This window comes from Tachypleus tridentatus, chromosome 10 (genome assembly GCF_004210375.1).
Source record: "Tachypleus tridentatus isolate NWPU-2018 chromosome 10, ASM421037v1, whole genome shotgun sequence".
Lineage (NCBI taxonomy): Eukaryota > Metazoa > Arthropoda > Merostomata > Xiphosura > Limulidae > Tachypleus > Tachypleus tridentatus.
The window spans coordinates 136,695,885-136,718,431 of NC_134834.1; the positions used below are offsets into that span (position 1 = coordinate 136,695,885).

The 22,547-nt window shown below is 32.9% G+C and overlaps 1 protein-coding gene across 9 annotated transcripts in view; it reads right to left on the reverse strand.

Moving 5' to 3' along the window:
* The window catches only part of LOC143230415 (microtubule-actin cross-linking factor 1-like), a 244,375-nt gene that overhangs the window by 92,296 nt on the left and 129,532 nt on the right, over positions 1-22,547 (reverse strand). For 5 of the 9 annotated variants that reach the window (XM_076463939.1, XM_076463932.1, XM_076463933.1 and 2 more), the window contains exons 1-5: positions 21,512-22,327; positions 6,694-6,857; positions 6,160-6,275; positions 1,591-1,694; positions 1,023-1,142 (exon numbers count right to left, since the gene is read on the reverse strand). In XM_076463939.1, coding sequence (XP_076320054.1) covers positions 1,023-1,142; positions 1,591-1,694; positions 6,160-6,275; positions 6,694-6,857; positions 21,512-22,312 — 1,305 coding nt within the window. In that variant the 5' untranslated portion in view covers positions 22,313-22,327. Of the gene's footprint in view, positions 1-1,022; positions 1,143-1,590; positions 1,695-6,159; positions 6,276-6,693; positions 6,858-21,511; positions 22,328-22,547 lie in introns of those variants that run through there. The other 4 variants (XM_076463938.1, XM_076463936.1, XM_076463937.1 and 1 more) reach the window with 1 other exon arrangement.

Sequence of the window (22,547 nt, forward strand, 5' to 3'; positions counted from 1 at the left end):
CTAGTCACCATTACTTATTCAGATTTCAATGAACTTCTAAATTTTCTAAAGTATCTTAAACAACTTAAAAGAAAACTGTATGATGTTACAAAAGAAAAAAATCTTGGTGTTCTGGATAATCAACCTATCAAGCCATCCAAACAATGCAGAACTGCAAATATTTTTTATTGTACCAACAGAATAGCTGAATAAAAGTCTAGAGAAGTTATAAGTTGCTGATTAGGCCACATTTAGAGAACTACTGTTCAATATTGAGCTCCTTACCTTAGAAAGGGCACTGAACTGTTGAAAAGGGTTCAGAGGAAGGATACTAAGATGATAACTAGATGAAAAGATTGTCATATGAGGATGGGTTAAAACTTCTACAAATGTTTTCTTTTGAAAAAAGAAGAGTTAGAGAGGATCTTATTAAGATGTTTAAGATTGTTAAGGGAATTGAAATTGTTGATGCATAGTATTTTTTGTATTTAAATTTTAGCAGAAGTAATCTTTAGGTACGATAACTATTTTTCTAACTGAATAGTTTGCTTTTGGAATGGGTTATCTTCAGAAGTGATGGAGGCAGTAAATTTAAGAGTTTAGAGGAATGCTTGATAAATATTGAAATATATGGTTTTGAGTGTTTTATTTTTATCTTAAAAGTAATTTTTCGTGATGGGATGGCCTAGGCGAACAAATGGATCCCTTGTTGTCCTTTAATTATATGTTTATGTGTATAAAATAATTCTTATCCTAAATGAAACATCTCCAGATACAACATAAATTTCAACTAACAAAATATATATTTTCTTAAAAATCAAAACTGAGTAACTTGTATCTATGAAGGACTCAAAGTACAATCTAGTTACAATTTGCAAAAATTAATTTCTTTTGGAAATAATTTTCATCTTTTCAATATATAACTCAAAAGATTTCAAATATATGTTCTACATTAAAGAGAGAATCACTTCTGACTTTTGTTTTCTTTAAATCTGGTTCAGTAAAAAAAAAAGGTTGTAAAAAACTTTAGTTGAGGCACTTACTTTCATCTCTACAAGAGTATTAGGAAAAGTTCGATCTTGAAACATCATTATCGTTTCTCGCATCCACAAATGTAATATGCTAGCCAATTCTGTGTATTCTTCTAGTTTCCGAAGTTTGTCCTACATAAAATATTGAACATAAACTTGCTTTTTCTAATAATTCTTCTAAACATTATTCAGTTTACTTAAATCTTCATACTTCATGCTAATTTAATCATATATTTCACATTCTGTAAAATATCCAATAAAATATTAACAACCAGCTGTTTCTTAAGATTCTTCCAAACACCAAAATAGTGCATAGATTTTGTTTATTTTTCTAAAACTAACATTTACTTCTTCTAGAGTCCACATTACAGATAACTGATCAACATTATGCTGTTTCTACTGCTCTTCTAAACTACGGAATGATGAGATATTGGGTTAAAAGTAGAAGTTTCATATGATTACTTCATATACCACAAATATATTTACTAACATTATATTTCCATTAACATATGTTATATTACAACAAACAAATAAATAACTCTGATAATGTAAAGGTATTTTTTAAAGAATTTGAACTTACATTATCAGCAAATGGATGGTAGGCTGGGGGCTCAGGAAATACATCATAAAGAGAAGAGACATATGTGATAAGTGATTTCTCATCAGGCTCTAGCGTGTCCACATCTACAGAGGAAAGATTAAAACCTATTCTTTAGCACATTTATAAGTATTTTACACTTTACATGGATCAAAGATAGAGCTTAGAACAGATGGAGGTAAACCTAATTTACAGAAATCTATATAAATATAATAGTACTGTCTGTTGTCTATCCATGTAACTACTTTGGAGGGTATGGATGGATCTTCACCAAAACTGGTATGAAGGTTCATTAGGTCCATGCAGAGGTACACACAAATTTTTAGCTTTGCATTTTGCATTTTTTTGTGGACATTTTTTACCACTACTTTGTCCCCATACATAAATTGTCACCAAATTTGTATGCAAATTAATTGGGTCTGCTATTTTTATGGATATTTTTGTGTATTTTACAAGTACATATAAGAGAAACAATTTTTAATGTCCTAATATAACCTTTCATTAATTATGAATTTATATAACTTCCGTCCAGGGAACAAGTATTCCAGCTAGTAAATATAACATTTTCAAACAGGCGAAGGTATTTTTTTATACTGTGTAAAATGTTAAAAGACATTTTCTTACAACAAATCTTTCAAGGCATGAAATAAGATAAATACCTAAGAATAGCTAGCACTATTTCTAGACTAAATTCAGAAAGAAAAAGATGTTTTTATAAAATTAGAATGTGATTCTAAACTACATTTGACTGTGTATTAGACATTCTACTAGGAAAAAAAAAGATTACTTTAAGGCAGCAAGATATTTCTAAGGACAAGTTATTAAAGCACAAGAACTTTCATTATCAATGGAGTTGGGTGAAAGTAAAACTGTTTTTAACAGTTAACAAATTTCAATTTGCTTCAACTATATAAACCCTATGAGATACCTGAACTGTTCTGTTATCACGATATTAAACAGATACACAGGAACTAACATCAATATAACTGGAAACCAACTTTTATTTCTATTATTCAAACACCTATTTTGGAGGATAACTGAATTATAATCCTTACAAAAAATTGTAAAGTGCTTTATTATTATTATTAATGAAATAGTACATTTATGCCATAAAACAAAGTAAAATTAGGTAGATACCTGTGTTGGTAATTTCTAGCTAAATTCATCACAGAAAAGATAACAGCTGAAGCTAGACTTTTATTATATTTTTATGTAATTGTAATGATTTTTTCCATTTCTTAGCATTTACACACTAAAAAGGAGGGAAAAAAAACCTTGTTTGCATTGAACATCACAATACTTTCATTAAAGTAAGCAGTTCACAATGAAATGTGAAAATATCAAAAATATTTACTTCACCACAACTCAAGTATACAAATTGTAAAGTACAGTTTAAAAAAAAAAGTTAATTTTCACATGAAGACTGTGCTAACACATAGGTTTTTCCTAAGAACCTGAGCAATATATATTTTTTAATATTCTAAAGTGGCATATATGGCTCTTTCTTCAAGCAGTAGACAGATGTATGTATGGTAGTACTGGTTTGGTGGGTGTCCACCTACCTACTTGTTTGTTTACAGCTTTGAGAAACTGAGGAGTGGTACTTTATGATTCAGGTTTTTGCTGTAACAGTGTGGCTTACTTAGCATTCCAGAAAAACATCTATGTAACAAAATCACGTGCCAAAACATAAAAACAACAGAAGTCAGCATGTGAACATTAACAAAATCAAACACTTTAAAAAACAACAACATATACATATATATATATATATCTTATTGTTTGGTTATAACCCCACTAAATCTGTATTGAGGTTTTGAGACTCATGTTTTGTTTCAGTATATGGTTATAGCAAAACAAAATCTAATTTTAGCACCTAAATTGAACTAGAAAGTTTATGTCAAAACAAGGAATGTAAATTTGTAAAAATAAAAAAAAACACAGCATTACATCAATGTAAGGACTGAAATTTTACACAACAAAAAGTGTACTGAAGTTCTATAAACACAAACTATAGCCAAAAACTTTGTACCAAAAATATGGCCTGAAATTTTATTTAACAATGACCAAAACTATAGTAACTGAATACTGAGATTAAACTATTTATTTAAAAATAAAAATGAAGCCAAGAAAACATTTGAAGTTTAACTTTACTAGTAAACCAGTAGCAGAATAAAAAATTATCCAGAAACAAATATTAGTAAGTAAGAACTAATTTTTAATACATATAAGTAATGTACAAAACAAATATTGCTACTATTACACATTATGATGACACAATTAATACTAACTGCAGTGTATATGAAAATAGAAGAAAAAATGAGATTGGTTCTCAGAGGTTGTCAATAAACTAAAAAAAAGGTCAAACTAATTAATTTCTATTCCACAAGACCAAGCAATCAACTTAAATTACTTGATTAATTTGGTATTAACACATTCATCCTAGAAATAGAGAAAATATTTTGTTGCATTTGAAGATATAAATGGTTAAGCTGTTTCTAAGTCTAGGATCTGAATAGGACCATGATGATCAGGAATACTATTCACTGGAATTAAAACAAGATATTTTGACCCATAATACATTTATCCAAGTTTTCTTTATTTTGCTATTTGTAGTACATCTAGACATTGTTTGTTTGTTTTCTCTGTAAGTTCTTTGCAGACCAATAACAATTACATATAAGCACAACACCACAAACAGTAAGGTTAATTACACACTTCTAAAAAATTTAAAATCACTCCTTATCTGTAGTTAGTGTCAATCTCTTATGCTGAAACCTCATGTTTTCATTCCAACTTATTTGAAACAAGAGAGAATGTAACCAAGGCTAAAGTGTAATTTTAAACAAGGAGGTTCCCCAACATCCTCAGTGGACTTGGGTACCCAACAGTTACCACTTAATGAACATCTAGGTTGCTATGAAACCTAGAACAATTTCCTAAACAATACATTTGATATGTTATTAAATGGTTCTTCTCTATATAATCTTCCTAGTAGATAGTCATTTAACTAGCTTGTAGCTTACAGAAAACATATTCTATTTCATGGGAATACATTTCAATTTTAATAATAATTTAAAACTTAGATGCTTCTTTTACCATACTTTTGGATATTCAATCTAAGACCAAATAAGTGTGTAACTTTGGAAGTCCAAAGTCCATAATAGAATGAGATAGTTATTATAAAAAAAAACAAAAAACTATGTATGTGATAAGATCAATAACCAAGCACATGTAGAGAAACAACATGGAAAAAATTTGGAAAACAAGTTTTTAAAACTGTAAATGAAAACAGAGAAAATATTCAACAATTTAGGCAAACAACCTTCATCAGAACACGTGATTTCTCACCCACAGCTTTCAAACCTCTCTGTATTTTGTAAAAGAAAAGGAGAAATGAAACAATTAAATGAAAAAAAGTGAGACATGTCAATAACTGTTAGGACTTAAATATATACTGGTGGTTTCCAATCACAGAAAAAGCAATAACAATAATTTAGACACATTTCTTTAATGCAAAAGTTTTGCTTCATAATGACATAAAAAATACCATTTTAATTAATGCAACCAAAAGAAAAAGAAAATTAGAACAATAGAAAATAAAATAATTTTCATTTGGAATTTCCTTTAACTCCACTAAACAATTTTTTTAGTTTGAAGTTCAACTTCTGTTTGTAACTACCATATACTTCAAGATAAAACCTTATGAAAAGATGGTTTAAAATTCATTTCCATTCTTTATACTGGGATAACTGATTATGTTCCTCCAACCACATATTTGCTAATGAAATATGGATCAATTAAAGATGTTCTCCACCACATCAGAACTACAGTTATTTAGTCATAATTATATGTATCTTGAAACTTTGTAGAATGGATGGCAACTGCCTGTTATGGAGACACAAGTTTAGAGGACAATGTTTCGAAAGTCTTCTGCCTGAAGACGGAAGATTTTCGAAATGTCATCCTCTACACTTGTGTCTCCATAACAGGCAGTTGCCATCCATTCTACAAAGTTTCCTCATGAATACTCTGCTTAAACAATCTATCACAGGATATGTATCTTATATTTATTTTCTGCATAAAAACAGTTTATGTATTACAGCAAACTCTAGGTAAGCTTACACACACCCTTTTATATACTGCAATCAGTTCCTGTATCTTATGCAACAAACCTGCAGCACAAGCTTAGTTCTCGTGATCACCAAGAAACAGAATTGAGCTTCAACAGCACAAGTTTCCAGGGCAAACCAGTTTTTTTAGCTGATATCATTACAGATCACACTTTAAAAGAAAGCTAGCTACTGGTTTTCCTGGCTTCTATTATGTTAAAGAAGGTCAAGGATTTTATAAAGAATTTTTAAAAAAGTTCAATTTTCTATTTGAATTAATAACTATTTTAATTTTTCTCTGATTTTGGCATCCCTAACAACCAATATATTTGTGTCTTTTTCTCATACTACCATTAAAAATTCTTAAATATACTTCATGAAACAATTTAGAATTTGTATGTCAACTAAAACTGTAAAATGAAATTATGCATCCACCAACCTTCTGGATCTAGAAGTCTGGTTACTCCATATTCCCTCTCCATTATTGAAAATGCTAATTCCAGATTCTCATGAGGAGAATTTGCCCTCATTGACCTCCAATCAATAAGGTCAGGCCTGGGAAAAATGAAAAGCAATCTTAATATTTATCTTAAATTGTACAGTTATCAATGCTGCTATTAAAAACAAAGTATTTATAGTTAAATCTTTCCATTTCTTTGTTATTATGTCTGACTTTCACAAAATATAACTATCCAAACATTTTCCAACACCATAATTTAAAAAAAAAAAGCATAATATTTTTCATGACTTTTAGAATATATGGTTATAAACTTTTGTAAATTTAAATGAGAGTTACAACAGTAGCTAATATCAGCCATTCCAAATTAACTTAAAACAGTGCAAGTATTTAAGTATCTTAAAAGAGATTACATGATATTTAACAAAGATTAACAGAAATATCTAGGGAAAAAAAATAAATATATATTATTGTAAAACTGTGAAAAAAGTAGAATCTTAATCTGCTAAGACCTACCTATTTCTGTGAATTATGGCATTAAAAGCAAGACCATCTCTCCAACTGCTTGTAAAATCTATAACTGTAACCCCAGGATAAAGGTCAGTAGTGTGTTGTGCCCAATTTAAGAGTGCATCTCTGGCTGATATTGTTTCATCAGTTTGTCCAATTATATCAGATATCTAGAAAAAAAATAACTTAATAGTGAATGAAAATTCTGACAATTTCATAACAGCTTAAGATACACTCTAGATCTTCTTTCCAAAGATAGAAATGGTTTAATCACACTGTAAAATTCATTATCATCAGCTTAAAGCTATGGTTCTAATAAAATATTTGGCATGATTTCCATTTGTATAGTGATATGCTTTATGCCTTGCTAATTAACTATTAGTCAATTAATTATCAAATTCTGTGTACTCCAATAATAATAATATATATTAGATTCTAGAGCTGATTGTATGAGAAGAAAAGGCATTGAGAAGACTCAATTCAGTTGTTTCTGCAGTACTAGTGGAGATGTAGTTATGGAATTTTTTTTCTAAACCTTCTATTATGTTACAAGTCTATTTGACCAAAGGCTGGTTTTCATAACATTATGGTGCAATTAAACATATCTTTGAGTTTATCATAATGAATCCTCATTAACTTTAATACTAAACATAGAAATATAAAAGCTATCTAGTTACAAAATATTTCATTGACTCGTATATATTTGTTTGAAGGTGACCGAAACATAAAAGTGCCCAACTTCTGAAAATAACAGGATTATTACTTCAAGATAACAACTTGTAATCTTCCAGAACTACTTCATATCCTTAATTGTCTTTCATAAATTTATAAGTCTCCATAAAATAAATAAATAAATATACATTCAAAGCTATAAGATCATCCTTACTCAAAATTGTGATTCCTGAAATACAATCATGGTTTCAATACAAACAAAAATCACATCTGAAGGTGAAAGGAAATTATGTGTTTCAAAAACAGTGCAAAGTTTTGAATAATTAGAGAGGCATTTACATTTCTATCTCAAATAAAAACCAAAATATTTTAAATGTTCAGTAACAATTCATAACTATAAGCTAAAAATAAAAACTAACCAAACTTTTAAAGGTTTAGAATCAATATTAGAGCTTAACTTCCATCTATAGACAAATGACACAGTTTTCAATCCATGCCTGAATTATTTGTAAAAAAAAAAAAAGTTACTTTAGCAAGAGATTCCAGTTTTACAGCAGTAAAACATCCTATAAATTTGCATCCTTGTTCACATCTGTGTCTTTCATGAGGATTTCTTAAAACAGGAAAATAACAGTACAATAAAAACAGACCAACAACATAAACAGTTGAAAACCAAAGTGAATTGCAGAATAATATACATCTGCAAAACCAAAACCCATAGCAAGTTGAAAAATATAACAAAGTACAAGTGCAATATTGTATACAAAGGGCACACAAATATGACTATACAGACGGTTTTCTTTTTGTATGTAAGTCTCTTTTTCCAACTACAGTCACTCAACTAAAACACATTAACAATGCCACAAAACTACTATGACCACAATGCATTTTATGCTACACTAAGTTTTGAACTCATTGCATACATGTCAATTATTTACCAAGGACACCCAGAGACCAGTCAGGATACCTTAGTAAATGTAGACTTGATGATAAGTCAAAAACAATTAAAAATATATTTTCTAATATAATGTACAACCCAGCAAATACATTGCTTGAATGAAATACCTATATAATTATGATTGTGATTCCCATATTATATCAACTTAGTGAAAATCATCATGCTATGGCAATATCCAAATAAATTAATAACCTTAAATTATTCAGGTAACATCATTAGTTTCTTGACATCGAAAAACACAGCCAAAGAATCAACAGAATTATGATTAATTAAAATGTAAAAGCCAGTTATGGCACAGGATATCACATTGAACACAATCTCTATAAGTACTGTTAGTTTTGAGTTAAACCCATCTTGATCTACAATTTTACATATAAAACATTTTATACTCTTTTTCCAGTATTAACTGATTTCAATGAAACATCACAACCAGAACAGAGGAATACGTTTCTCAGTACATAGATGTCTGTCATATTTTCCATTTAAACAGTACTTGCTTTAAAGTTATTAATATTTTAAAATTGGATGACACTGAAAAATACAGTAAATGAAAAATTATTAAAACACGTAATTTTGAGCAAATAATTCCCAACAAGACTTAGATGAACTAAATATTGTAAAAATGTAATCTTGTTTACATTAAAACCCACATAGCTTAGACACATTTTATTAGTTTCAACTAGTAAATCCAAGTTAATTTAAATTATGAAAACCAACAAAAAGTGAAATTATAAACAGTTTCACAATTAAATCAACCATTGCATACATAAAAAAGCTGTTTCAATTACATTTTGGACCCATTTTCCATAACTTAATGCATTTTCAGTAGAAGTAAATATAAGAAAACGTCACGTGTTACTGAGTGTCTGTGTGTGTGTTTTCTTGCAGCAAAGCCACATTGGGCTATATGTTAAGCCCATCGAGGGGAATCGAACCCCTTATTTTAGCGTTGTAAATCCCTAGACTTACCGCTATACTAGCGGTTGGGGGGGGGGGTCTCACGTGTTACTAGACACACGTACATGCATTGATAGTACAGTTGTCTTAATTAGTTGGTATGTTTTTTAGCTTTGAGTTATTCATTACGAAAACTACTTTGATGTGTTCCGGTCTTCCCTAATAAAGTTATTTGTTTTCCTTAATCTGATGCATATTTTTTCATGATGAACTAAAACTTCTGATTTCCATAATCGTGGTGTCGTTATTAATGGGCGAACCTTGCTCGACAGTGTGATTGTTCGGCCGACTATAAAATAAATTTCATTACCACCTTAATAGCTTAAGTGTGTAAATTTAATGTATTTGAAATACTACGTAAACATTTTCTGCAGAAAGTGCAGCCATTACTGGGTACATGATTACACCTCCTCAGCAGTTCGTTTCGCCGAAGTGCAGCCATTACTGGGTAAATGATTACACCTCCTCAGCAGTTCGTTTCGCCGAAGTGCAGCCATTACTGGGTAAATGATTACACCTCCTCAGCAGTTCGTTTTGCCGAAGTGCAGCCATTACTGGGTAAATGATTACACCTCCTCAGCAGTTCGTTTTGCCGAAGTGCAACCATTACTGGGTATATGATTACACCTCCTCAGCAGTTCGTTTCGCCGAAGTGCAGCCATTACTGGGTAAATGATTACACCTCCTCAGCAGTTCGTTTTGCCGAAGTGCAGCCATTACTGGGTAAATGATTACACCTCCTCAGCAGTTCGTTTTGCCGAAGTGCAACCATTACTGGGTAAATGATTACACCTCCTCAGCAGTTCGTTTTGCCGAAGTGCAACCATTACTGGGTATATGATTACACCTCCTCAGCAGTTCGTTTTGCCGAAGTGCAGCCATTACTGGGTAAATGATTACACCTCCTCAGCAGTTCGTTTTGCCGAAGTGCAACCATTACTGGGTATATGATTACACCTCCTCAGCAGTTCGTTTTGCCGAAGTGCAGCCATTATTGGGTACATGATTACACCTCCTCAGCAGTTCGTTTTGCCGAAGTGCAGCCATTATTGGGTACATGATTACACCTCCTCAGCAGTTCGTTTTGCCGAATGCTATACGTATTATTTTAATTAAATTTAATTTTACCAATTTATAGCTGTTATATTCTTTCTATTAAATTTATTTAATAAGTGGTAGCCTTTTTCTAAAAAATACTATCACAGAATATATCGCCAATTTGACCCTCTAAAAAAAGTATTTGCTGGCTACGTTTTTTCGGAGTTTTTTCTTTTGCACTAATCTAAAATGAGTGTAATGGGTTATACTATAAATATTAATTTCTATACCGATACCTTATTGTATGCAATAAATGTTTTTCAAAACATTTTGGCGATGGATAATACCATTTACTTGAACAATTTTGGCACCATCTTTCATTTTATATGGTATGAGAGAATAACAGAGCACATTATTCTTTTCGAGCAGCATTAATGAATTATGGGCACGTATTTTAAAAAGTCTGTTACGATTAATAACTAATTGATTAGTTAAGTGAGTACTTCAAACTTTCTCGATGTTTCGTCTAATATCTGATATTTGTATAGGGTTGCAGTCAGCATTAAAATGGAAAAACAAAATTATATTTACTCTCAAATATATGGCAAACACCGGTCCACTTTCAAATGACAATATTACGTTGATGCATATCAGGCAAGCTCAATAAAGATGAGGAAAAACGCATCAGTGATTTTTTTTCTATCATCTATAGGTTGACCTGTTCTGCATGAAAACTGAACTAGTGCCTTCAGTATAGTTTTATTAATTTCTACGTTTAGCACATCTCATACCGCATAATTTGATATGTTCAGTAACTATAATATCGTAGCGCCATCTTTTATACAGTTGCAAGACATATAAATGTGGTAACACAAAACTGAAAATATTAATGTATTACTGCACGCCGAGCGTAAAAGAAGGGCCATAATGAATGAATAATCAATATAACCAAATCCATAATGTGACGTTTTGTTTTTTAATATTAACATGTTTTTTCTCCTTATACACACAAGTCAACTGACCGTGTTTTGTAGTTTTTACTCGACCAGGTTTGCAGATTGGTTCTACACCACAGCAGGAACGAAGTTTCACAGCAATTGTTGTCGTTGTCTACTAAACCTGTCTCAGCCTACAAACGTTCCATTACAGTGATATAATACAGCATGTGCATGATGAATATTAAAACAATTCCTTTGGTGGATTAACAAGCAAAGAAAGACTTTACTCACAGAATAGTCAATTTTATGCAAAAGGAAGAGTTAAATTAATATGCAACTAATAAGTGACTAGTCATAGCACAATATTAATTTACTAGTAAAACTGAACCTAAATGTTCAGATGTGTAAGAAAACAAACTGCTACCTTGTGAAAACTATCTAAATCATGACATACAAGGAAACTATGTCTAATAGCGAAATAACAAGAAAGAAGGTATCTAGCAATCTCAACGTCCGCTTGATAAACCAGATTTACCAGGTACTTAATACTAAGCGTAAACTGACTGAGATAACTAGTTTTTCCTTTCCAAACTGATACCTCTCTCGCCAGGAAGCTGTCGGCACTACCTGTATATTATTCCAGATCTTCCTTAAAAACAAAACCTCTAACTCTATATTTACAGGGGTTAATCGTTCTCATCCCCCCTCCTTACATAACGTATCCAACCTCCTACGAACTCAAGGCATCCAATGTGAAAACAATACAACTTTATAGCTACCACTGACTCTCCGTGTACAAACAAGAAGAATGAAAAGCTTCTATGTAAATTTTGAAATATCATTCACACCATCTATTGACATTAGACTTTATAACTTAGGTTCTACACATTACCATATATGGTGTTTTTTAAAGTAACCAACAAGCTGGTGACCTAGATCTCCAAACAGCTAATCTCAGTCTACAGTAATATAGCTCATAAAATGTTACGACTGCAGAACACCTAATCATACCTTATAAAACATCAACAGGATAATGACTCAGGTTCTAAAACGCCTAAAGTTTGTCTGTTTTTTAATTTCGCGCAAAACTACACGAGGACTATCTGCTCTAACTGTCTCTTATTTAATAATGAAAGATGTGATAGGGAAGGCAGCCACCGTCAAATCTGGGGCTTCTCTTTCACGAATGAACAGTGGGATTGACCTTCACATTATAACGCTCCCACGGCTGAAATAGCGATCATGTTTGGTGGAACGGGGATTCGAACCTGCGTCCCTCAGATTGCAAGTCAAGCGCCCTAACCACTTAGCACGCCTAACGTACATTACACACTGTGTGCCCAACACTCGTCCACACCACGAAGAAAAGATCTTTGAATGTATTCAGTCTATCTGAATTTCAAAAGATTCTTGATCAAACCAGTTTTATTCTTAAATAATTTTCAATTTGAATACAAACATCACTTTAATTAAAGGTACTGTCATGGGCACTGAAGTGACTACGTACATTTCTAATATTTTTATGGTACTGAAAACCATTTCTTACAGAAATGCACTGTAAATCCCAACACATGAAACCATTAAATTTATACATAACAAAACTTCAAAAATTAACGGGTGCTCAGTCACCATAAGACTTTTCTCATATGCTAATTACATTCACAAAACTATCAAGTTTACACTTGATTAAATGTACACTAAGTGCCACGTTTTTGGAGTGACCTTCTTGTTTAAGACTTGTGTCGCATTGAAATTTTCTATATTACTATAGAAAATGTGTACTATTTTACGTACACCGATCTATACTTGTCTTTACACAATTTAAAAATTATTATACTTTTGTTGAAAATTTGTTAAAATAGCGAATTTTTATTCACTTCTCAAATACATATACACATAGCAATTTAAGCGACTTTACAAGTACAATAAGTTTTAGCTGCTCAGCCAATATTCAGACATTTCAAAGGTAGTTTTAAAGGGACGATTTTTATGGCCGCCATTTAGTTTCATCACGATTCCTACTATTAAGTATTACTGTGCTTAATGATATCTTAAGACATTTATTCACACTCTTTCTCCATATTAAACCCGTTGTATAACATTCTAATTTTCATGCTACTTTCGATGTTTTCTTGTTTTATAAATTTTCTGCTATTCCTCTTATGTTTCTCGTAATAAATTTTTCACCCTAGTCCTGCCTTTTAGTAGAACACGAACCTGTCACTCCTGAAATAGTTTTAAAAAACAACTTAAACATTTACGTATTGTCACGGTGATGCTTCAATATGTCTCTAAAAACACGAATTTTCACATTTAACTTCCTACTCATTTCCAAGACTATAAGCAAAGAGTCTACTCTTCTAAAGCACTGGAATTATTGGGTTTCGTGATTCATTTGACTATTACTCCTATGTAATGTTTTATTGTCGTGACTTATAATATTAAACTATGTTACACCAGAACATAAATGATTCAATTTCAAATCAATTAAAATTATACTGTAACAAGCCAGTAACTGGAAAACTTAGATTATAGGTCAACTAACATGATTTTTCTCTCATACGCGCCAATCTAAAAATTACCCTTAATATACAGAGTACATGAAAAATCACTAAAAGATACTGTGACCATTACAACCGTAACGAGGACGTTATGAAAAACCCTTGCTGACATTCTGCACTTGTACACACTTTACGTCTTAGAACATTTATGATTCTCGTTATTTGTGATATTAGTACTAGAAATATATTAATCAAATAATAAACAGTCTGTCAAAAATTCATGCTAAACAAGTAATATAAAAATAATTTAAGTTCTTGTTCGAGAACTTTTATACGTTAAACTAACTAGCAACTCATAAGTTACACATTGTTAATAAAGCTAGCAACTCGTATAGTACACGCTGTTAATCAAGCAGTCAGTCCATAAGGTACACGATGTTAAAAAAACTAGAAACCCATAAAGTTCACAACGTCATACCAGCAAGCAACCCTCCCTAAGGTATGCAATGTTAAAACTAGCTGGCAACCCATAGGGTGCACAACGTTAAACAAACTAGCGATCCATATGGTACACAACATTTTCTTCAGGTGTTTCCCAACATGTTAGGTTTAAATCAACTATCTTATTTCTGTTCTTAGGTGCGTCCGTCAAACTGATATTATATTAGTTTAATTAGTAATTTGCAAGTTATTATCTCTCTTATCAAAATGTCGCCTCGGAAAGCAAATGTTTTACAGAAACAGAAATAATCTAAACTTGACTTACTGTTTGTCTATTCAACCCGATTTTAGAAATTTGAGTGGTTGCAAAAGAAAAAAATCCGATTACAACAGTAACAGCATCTATGAAACAAAAATTGCACCAATAAAGTTTAATCACATTGAATGAGTCACTTATTATACGTCAACTCTGGCGTTATCAATTACGCACATCCTTCCTAAGTATTTCATTCAGTCTTTCAGGAAATGATGCTATATCTTTCAAACAACAAAACCAAAAATTAATAAGTGTATGCGCGGGCTATCGTACTTAAAACCATATGGCGTCAAAATATAACAGTTTTAACCTTTGTGAGAATAGGGGTCGACCCTATGATAGAGCTCTAGATTTTGAAGCTGACGAGCCAGGTTCGAATCCGTACGATACCAGAAACATTTACTGCGCTTCAAGATTTAGATGTGTCACAAAAGAGACAGTCAGTCACATAGCCTTGATGGTAGAGTAATGGACGATAGCAGATAATCTAATAGTTTGCCATAAATACAGACAATGGCTAAATGTCCGATATCAGATGCCACAACTCTTAGCACATCATAAAATCGTAATAGTTACAAACTTTTATCGTCTATGTGTAGTTTACAGTTTTTATACGCCTGTTTGTTTGTTTGTTTTGAATTTCGAGCAAAGCTACACGAGTGGTATCTGCGCTAGCCGTTCCTAATTTAGCAGTGTAAGACTAGAAGAAAGACAGCTAGTCATCACTACCCACCGCCAACGTTTGGGCTACTCTTTTGCTAAAGAATAGTAGGAATTACCATTACCTTATAACGCCCCCACGGTTGAAAGGGCGAATACGTTTGGTGTAAAGGAAATTCGAGTCTGCGACCTTCAAACTGCGAGTCGAGCGCCTTACCCACCTGGCTATACCGCGCCTAGAGTTTAAAGCGGAATGTTTTGTCCATAACAGCACCACAAAAGCATACTAAAACTCACTGTTTTCTACAGTTTCCAGATATCAGTCCCATGACAACAAAAATGCTGTTAAGAATTACTTGAAATCGCCACAATACAAAACCATTTAAAAGCTGCGTTGGAAAAAAATACTTAGGAAATTCAGAAGTCGTTCACAATTTTCGCCATAGCCACAATCATTAAAACTACACTTCTTAATAACACTTCACCATCTCTGGAAGCGTACATATAAAATAGTAAAGTTTTCAGATGACGTATTATCAGTCACTGATAATTCTAAATAGTGCCCCACTGATCAGAAAAAAAAAAGGGGGTATAAGATCACAACATATGCTACTGGCATATTGATTGTTTGTTTGTGGTTAAGCGCAAACCTGCACAATGAGCTATCTGCGGTGTGCCGACCATGAATATCGAAATCTGGTTTTTTGCGGTGTCAGCCCTCAGATTTACCGCTGAGCTACTGATGGGGCAGTTACTTATTGACAGCAAAGATATCCTTTCGATACTTTTTTGGAAAGCAAACACAAGCTATAACCCTCACTTCCTCCAGCGTGCACTTGCCATATCGGGGAAAACTGTGGACAGCCCCTTCCATTTTTCTGAGATTTTAACCATATAAGAAGGTTTGGCCACCTAACACACATAAGCTTGCATGTACGCGTTTTCTATGATGTTCCTCAGTGAGAGACATTTCACTGTACAAAATCTAAAATAACATAAAACAGAAGTGTAATATATTAGTGTTCATTGAACTAAAAATACGAAGATATATTCTTACAACCTTTGTACGTAATTTATTTCAATTATAACACTTTATGTTAGCAGGTGTGTAATCTATAGTGTGTTTTGTTTGACCACATAACAGCGCAGGTTATGTAAAGTGCTGGCTGAGACCAAAACGTGTTTATTGTTGAGAACGACGCCTACACGCTCCAACCAGTGTGTTGTTTAAACGTGTTTAGTGTTGAAAACGACGCCTAGATGCTCCGACCAGTGTGTTGTTCAACCAGATGCTAAATACTTAAAAAAAAAAAAACTAATTCCCAACAGTGTTAATGTTTAAAGCTAATGCAATGAGGTCGTAAAGCTGGTGTATCGGGGTTAACCACCTGATCAAATCTGTAAAGCTATATCTGATATAGGTAACTAAATGGATGCTGCTTCGCAAAGATAACGTCAATTTGTTTTCCAAGAAGTGGGGCACCTATTCCTTAAAAACAGATCATAGCATATATTACAAACGACTTAAAATGTGTGAAGCACACCCGGGTGTTTGACCGGTAGAGAAAGAAGGTCACCCGATCCGTTGGATTAGTTGCACATTAGTCTGGTGACACGTCTTATTTGTTGTGCAAATTTTATTCATACCTACCAAGCAGTTCAAAACCTGAATGAAGTCAACACATTGGTCTGTTAGATGTACTATGAGCTAAAACTATGTTACACAAGTTTTTATAGCTACTGATGAATTGTAGGATGTGGTGTTTCCTCAACGCATTTTTGTAAACCTAATAAATTTTGACAGGCACCTTAATATTACATATCGATGCCAATTAACTTTTACATATACAAACATCACACGACGTAGACAGACCGACCTTATTGATACACGGTTTTCACAGACAGATAATCTTAAAGATCAACGGACATCATACATACGCGTACGTGCGAGGATCTCACAGTCACATTCAAGTGGCTCTGTAGATGCACAGGACAGGTTTACAGTCCGCACACCCTAATGATATACAGATTGGGTGACCTCAAACATGCATGAAATCAATATTTACTGTGTTCTGACTGCCATATAATATTAAAGCAAGATTCCATTTTAATCGTTCTGTAACATTACAGAAAAATCTGCTCTGATTGTTGTATAAAGTTACTAATTTCTATAATATCATATTGAAAACCTCAGGCCATTAAAATAATTAAAATTAAAAATTAAAAAGTGTAAAACAGGTAAACACATTTTGATTAGAAGACCAATTTAATATTTCAACCACAAGTATGACCATCTTCATAACAATAAAACCATCAAATAATTTAAATAAAAAATGTATGCTAGACTTAATTTTCAAAACACATATTAATTCCAGTGTTATGATTTATTCTTAATTTTTTTTATATTAACATTAATTTTATTGTATATACATTCAACGTTATTTTCCTGATGCTAAAGGTTGCTATGTGTTCGATGCTCAACAACGTGTGTTTGTGTATGGGAGGGATTCGTTAATTTTAGTGTTTAAATTACGTACAAATTATCACATTATTTACAATTCTATTTATGAGCAGTTCAACGGCTATCGATATATAAATATTCTTTTATAACTGCTTTAATTTGACCAATCTTTTGTGTAAACAGAACTTCTTTCCTTTCTTTTGTTTTTAACTTATCGCCGAATGTTAATATGTTGTGTAATATATCCACATGTTGGTAAAACTTATTACACTGTTTAGACTCAAATATATTTTTAATAACTACATTGTAACGTGTATATTTGTGGCTAATATTTTAATTTTTTATTTATTTATGGCTTTAGAAAACTGCTTTTTCAATTTCAGAAATAGACTAGTTTAATACAAATGTATTTCATAACGTTTAGTTTAGACGCACACTAGGGTCCAAACTTTCTGTTCCATTGCTGTTTGGATAACGTTTACGATATACTTTAATGTTTAAATCGTTTTCATGTATATTAATATTAAAATAATTCCAGCTTTGTGTTTTATTTTTCATACGTAACTGTTAAATTTAAGTGGACGGTATTTATGTTACTTAGAAACAATATCTGACACTCCTTTGTTTAAAAAAACAACCCACAATAAACGTTATCGAGTTCCAGTATTTAGGTGGATAGCTTTAAGTCATATACACATAGAAATGACATCTGATACTCGTTTGTTAAAATACAAACAAACCACAAAACACGTCACTCACGTAGAGTTTACCAATATGTAAGTGGTTATAATACTGAAATCATATAAATGACGTCCACTCATGTACAACAGTTACATGTGATAAGGAAAAATAAATACTAATTTATTTAACACATTAAACTGAGCAGAAATTACGAAGATTTTAACAACGAACTATAGCACAATTCCTACCAAAACAATAATTACATAAAATAGAAAATAGCTCAGTCGGTATAACAAATTTTGAAAACTCGCGCGTATCTACTGTTTAGCCTTCCAATTATTTAGTGAAAGCAAATGTAGATTTAAGAAAATATTCGTCTTCCACAACTAGAAATAATAATATAAAAACGTTAAACAAATGGTAGACACATTTTCAAAAAGGTAATTATAACCGTTTACACGAAAATGTAATTATTAAAGTCTTGGAGTGTAAACAATCTAATAAAAGAAAGTTATACTCAACGAAAGTAATGTTGAAACAAGAACATCAGACAATACTAACAACCAGAACATTAAATCTAAAAATAAATTATAATCCCGGCGTTAGTTTATAATTTACTGTCGGTCGAACTGTTCAACGCAGAAAGATTACATAGGGGCTGACGGAAACTGACATGCGGAAGTCAGTTCTGAATAGCTGATCCCTACGTCAATCCCCAGACATACACACAGATTTTCGTCAAACAATGGTTTAAGTTTTGAAAAACCTATGCATATCAGGTGAAGTTTTATCCTATTTAAGTTTTTGCTTGTTTTCATTTTAACGGTTGAAACTGAAGATACACCATCTGACCTTTTAATAAAAACTACCCTCTTTTAATTTGTATATTCTATTTAATTCAAGTGTCTGTTTTGATTGTTGTTCTACGTCACAGCATGATTCTGTTTCTGCTGGTGAACTAACGTCACAGTGAACTTCTGTTGATGTAGTTATAGAAGGCTTCTGCGTTCTTCCGGTGTACTAATATCACTGAAGGCTTCTGTAGCAGAAACTGTATGATGGTGGTGTACTAACATTACTGAAGACTTCTCTTGCTTCTGATTTACTAACGTTACAAAAGACTTCTGTTTGAATGTTTTGTAGTTATATCAAACATACATTTGCTTATGGCAATTTGGTTGTTTAGTAACTTCAGGACATCACTTGTTTCTGATGTTGTTACATTTTAATTGTATATGTATTGTTATAAAATATTGACAGACCTACATGTATTCACTGAAAAAGTTCCCGATTAATTAATTTGAAAAGTTATGCTTAAGACATTTCACAAAGATCTATTCATATATTATACAAAATAAATACAAAACCAGAACCTCATAAAAGAAAAAAAAGATATTAGAAGATAGGTTGTTTGCTTCATTTATGATAGCTAATGTTTTTTTCTTATCCTGAAACCGTTTCATAGTTCAGTAAATTAACTTCAAACGATTAAGAAAATTGTTTAACAAAAAAAAAAAAAAACAGCATGACGTATTAATGTTACTTTCATCAAAACCCCAAATACCGTGAAATGAGATACATTTCTAACATGCCCCTTAATCTATGTCTGGTGCTATGTAACTTAAGTTTGGAAAATCAAACATTAGTAGTGGTTCCAATCACAGGTGTAAAATAACCGAGCAAGTTTTGTGTAACCCCGCCCTTTGCCCCGAGGTAACTTGGGTCACTGGTGTACTGATGACTAAGCTCACATGAGCATCAACTTCATCCATATAAGGTAGGGATAACAGGTAGCACGTAAAAGCGGTTCTTAATCGTGACGTAACAACTATACAATCTATAAACCCAAAAGTACTATAGTTTCTTTAGGCTAATTAGGGCATGCCCCTCAGAAAAACACGTGCCCTGGACATAAATATTGAAAACAGTCGTACATCACAGCTTTGTTGATTCGTGAAAGTTATGTGGTTAGTTTCTAAAAGAGTACTATATATCTGCCCGAAATTAAGCCTAACATTAACCAAAGGTAAAATATTTTATCACACATAGTCGAAACCATTTTAGTTAAAGCTTACAAAAACAGCTAGTTCATGCTATATACAAACTAAATGACAAATATAAAACTGAAACTTGTGGAATAATTTTGCACTCCTAAATGATCAGTTATTAAAAACTGAAAACGAAACGACTGCTATTCTTCTAAACATATTAAAACTGATTAATACAGAAATAATTACTTTTTATGTGGTTCGAGTGACAACAATAACCTTTTGTATCACTTCACTTCAGATAATTGAAGTAAAACATTTTTAATGTAAAAACTACATCATTTAACCTGTTTTACAATATTATTTTTATGTAATACCTTCAATTTACCGACACAAGAGTAGTTCTATCTTTAAAATGACGTAAAATATATAAATAACAGAAGGAAAAATAAGCTAACCATTACTGTCAGAACAAAGTTATAATTTCTTTTAAAGGGAGAAACAAATTTCTTAACATTGTTTAACAACAGCAACTAAACCTTCGAAATTTGACCTACCATAACCTAATAGGATTTGCCAAATCCGGTCAACACAACTTATCAACCAAAATATCTAAATTAATTTACAGCTCCTCAAGCAGGTTGCTTTTTTGCACAATCCCTCACCAATAAACGTTCGAAATAAATTAACCACCAATACCTCACTTACAGCCATGACAACCTTAAATAATTGATTTGCAGTTCCTTATGTATTTATACAATCCTGAAAAGCAACCAGAATCGTTCCAAAGGATGTTTGATGTTTGTTTGTTTTGAATTTCGTGCAAAGCTACTCGAGGGCTATCTGCGCTAGCCGTACCTAATTTAGCAGTGTAAGACTAGAGGGAAGGCAGCTAGTCATCACCACCCACCACCAACTTTTGGACTACTCTTTTACCAGCGAATAGTGGGATTGACCGTAACATTATAACGCCCCCACGACTGAAAGGGCGAGGATGTTTGGTGTAACGGGGATTCGAACCCGCGACCCTCAGATTACGATTCGAGTGCCTTAACCACCTGGCCATGCCGGGTCTCGTTCCAAAGGAACGAACCACTCAAAGTCAACTTGTGGCAGACTCGTTCTTTACACAGCTTTATAGTAACAACACACAAACAAACCCAAAATAAAAATTTACCAACAGAACATACTGTAGATTATCAAAGATGCCCACCTTCTGTTTCTTCTGAATTTTTTCCACAGTCTTCGTGGTGATTCGTTTGTTCCCAGGAGTCGTTGTGGCTGGGACCTTTCGAGAAGTTAAACTTTTGATCGGACTCTGGACTTTCTGGGTTTTGTCAGTACGGTCAGTGCGACCTACAGACGACGATTCCTGTTTAATCACATGCTGTGTTGTGGTGGTACGACCTGGCGACACCACGTTGGTAGTGACAGTATGTTGGTCACCACCTTGTACCATAGTCGTGGTTTTACGGATAACCCGTGACGTTTGTAAGGTCCGGACTTCGCTTGAGCTGAAGGATGATCGGAACTCCTGAGAGGAGGTGGAAGAACTGCTCTGAACGAGTGTATCCGGCTCCGGCAACTGCCGGGACCCCTTTAGATGACGACGTGAATGCATATTGGAGCTACTGAGCACCAACAAACCGCCGAATAGAGCGGCAAAGAAAACGTCCACTAAAGTTACAACAGCTGCAAGACTTGGAATCCAGTCGAGTGGACAATGGTTCTTGGCCTCGCAGGTAAACTGGCGGCCAGCTAAGGGAGATTGAAGAAGAGTACAGCCGGGTTCTTCTGGCCGGGCTGTTCCGCTGTTTGTGAACAAATATGTTCCTAGCAAAGTGATTCCGAGAGCTAACACTATCGACGTGATAGACGCAGCTTTGAGAGCTGAAATGACGAGTTCCCACTTGAGAGCTGCTACAAGTATAGGCTGTGGTCCTTCCCACCATTTAAATATGTATGACGCCCTTTCCTTTCCAAGACCGGCCGGACGAGTTTGGTCTACAGACATGTCGTCTCTCTTAGTGAACGGGGTCTCAACCGACCCACGCATATTGTGATGAAAGTGTTATTAGGCCTATAGCAACATATATTCCTAGTAAGGCTGTCGTTAATTGTGTCACAGAATACTCAAATACGCGGCTTGAACCTGCTATCAAAACGTTTAATAGAGCAATGTATATGGATAAGGCATAAAAAGTTCAACTTACAATGGCCAACAAACACCGATAAACCCGATGTATTTC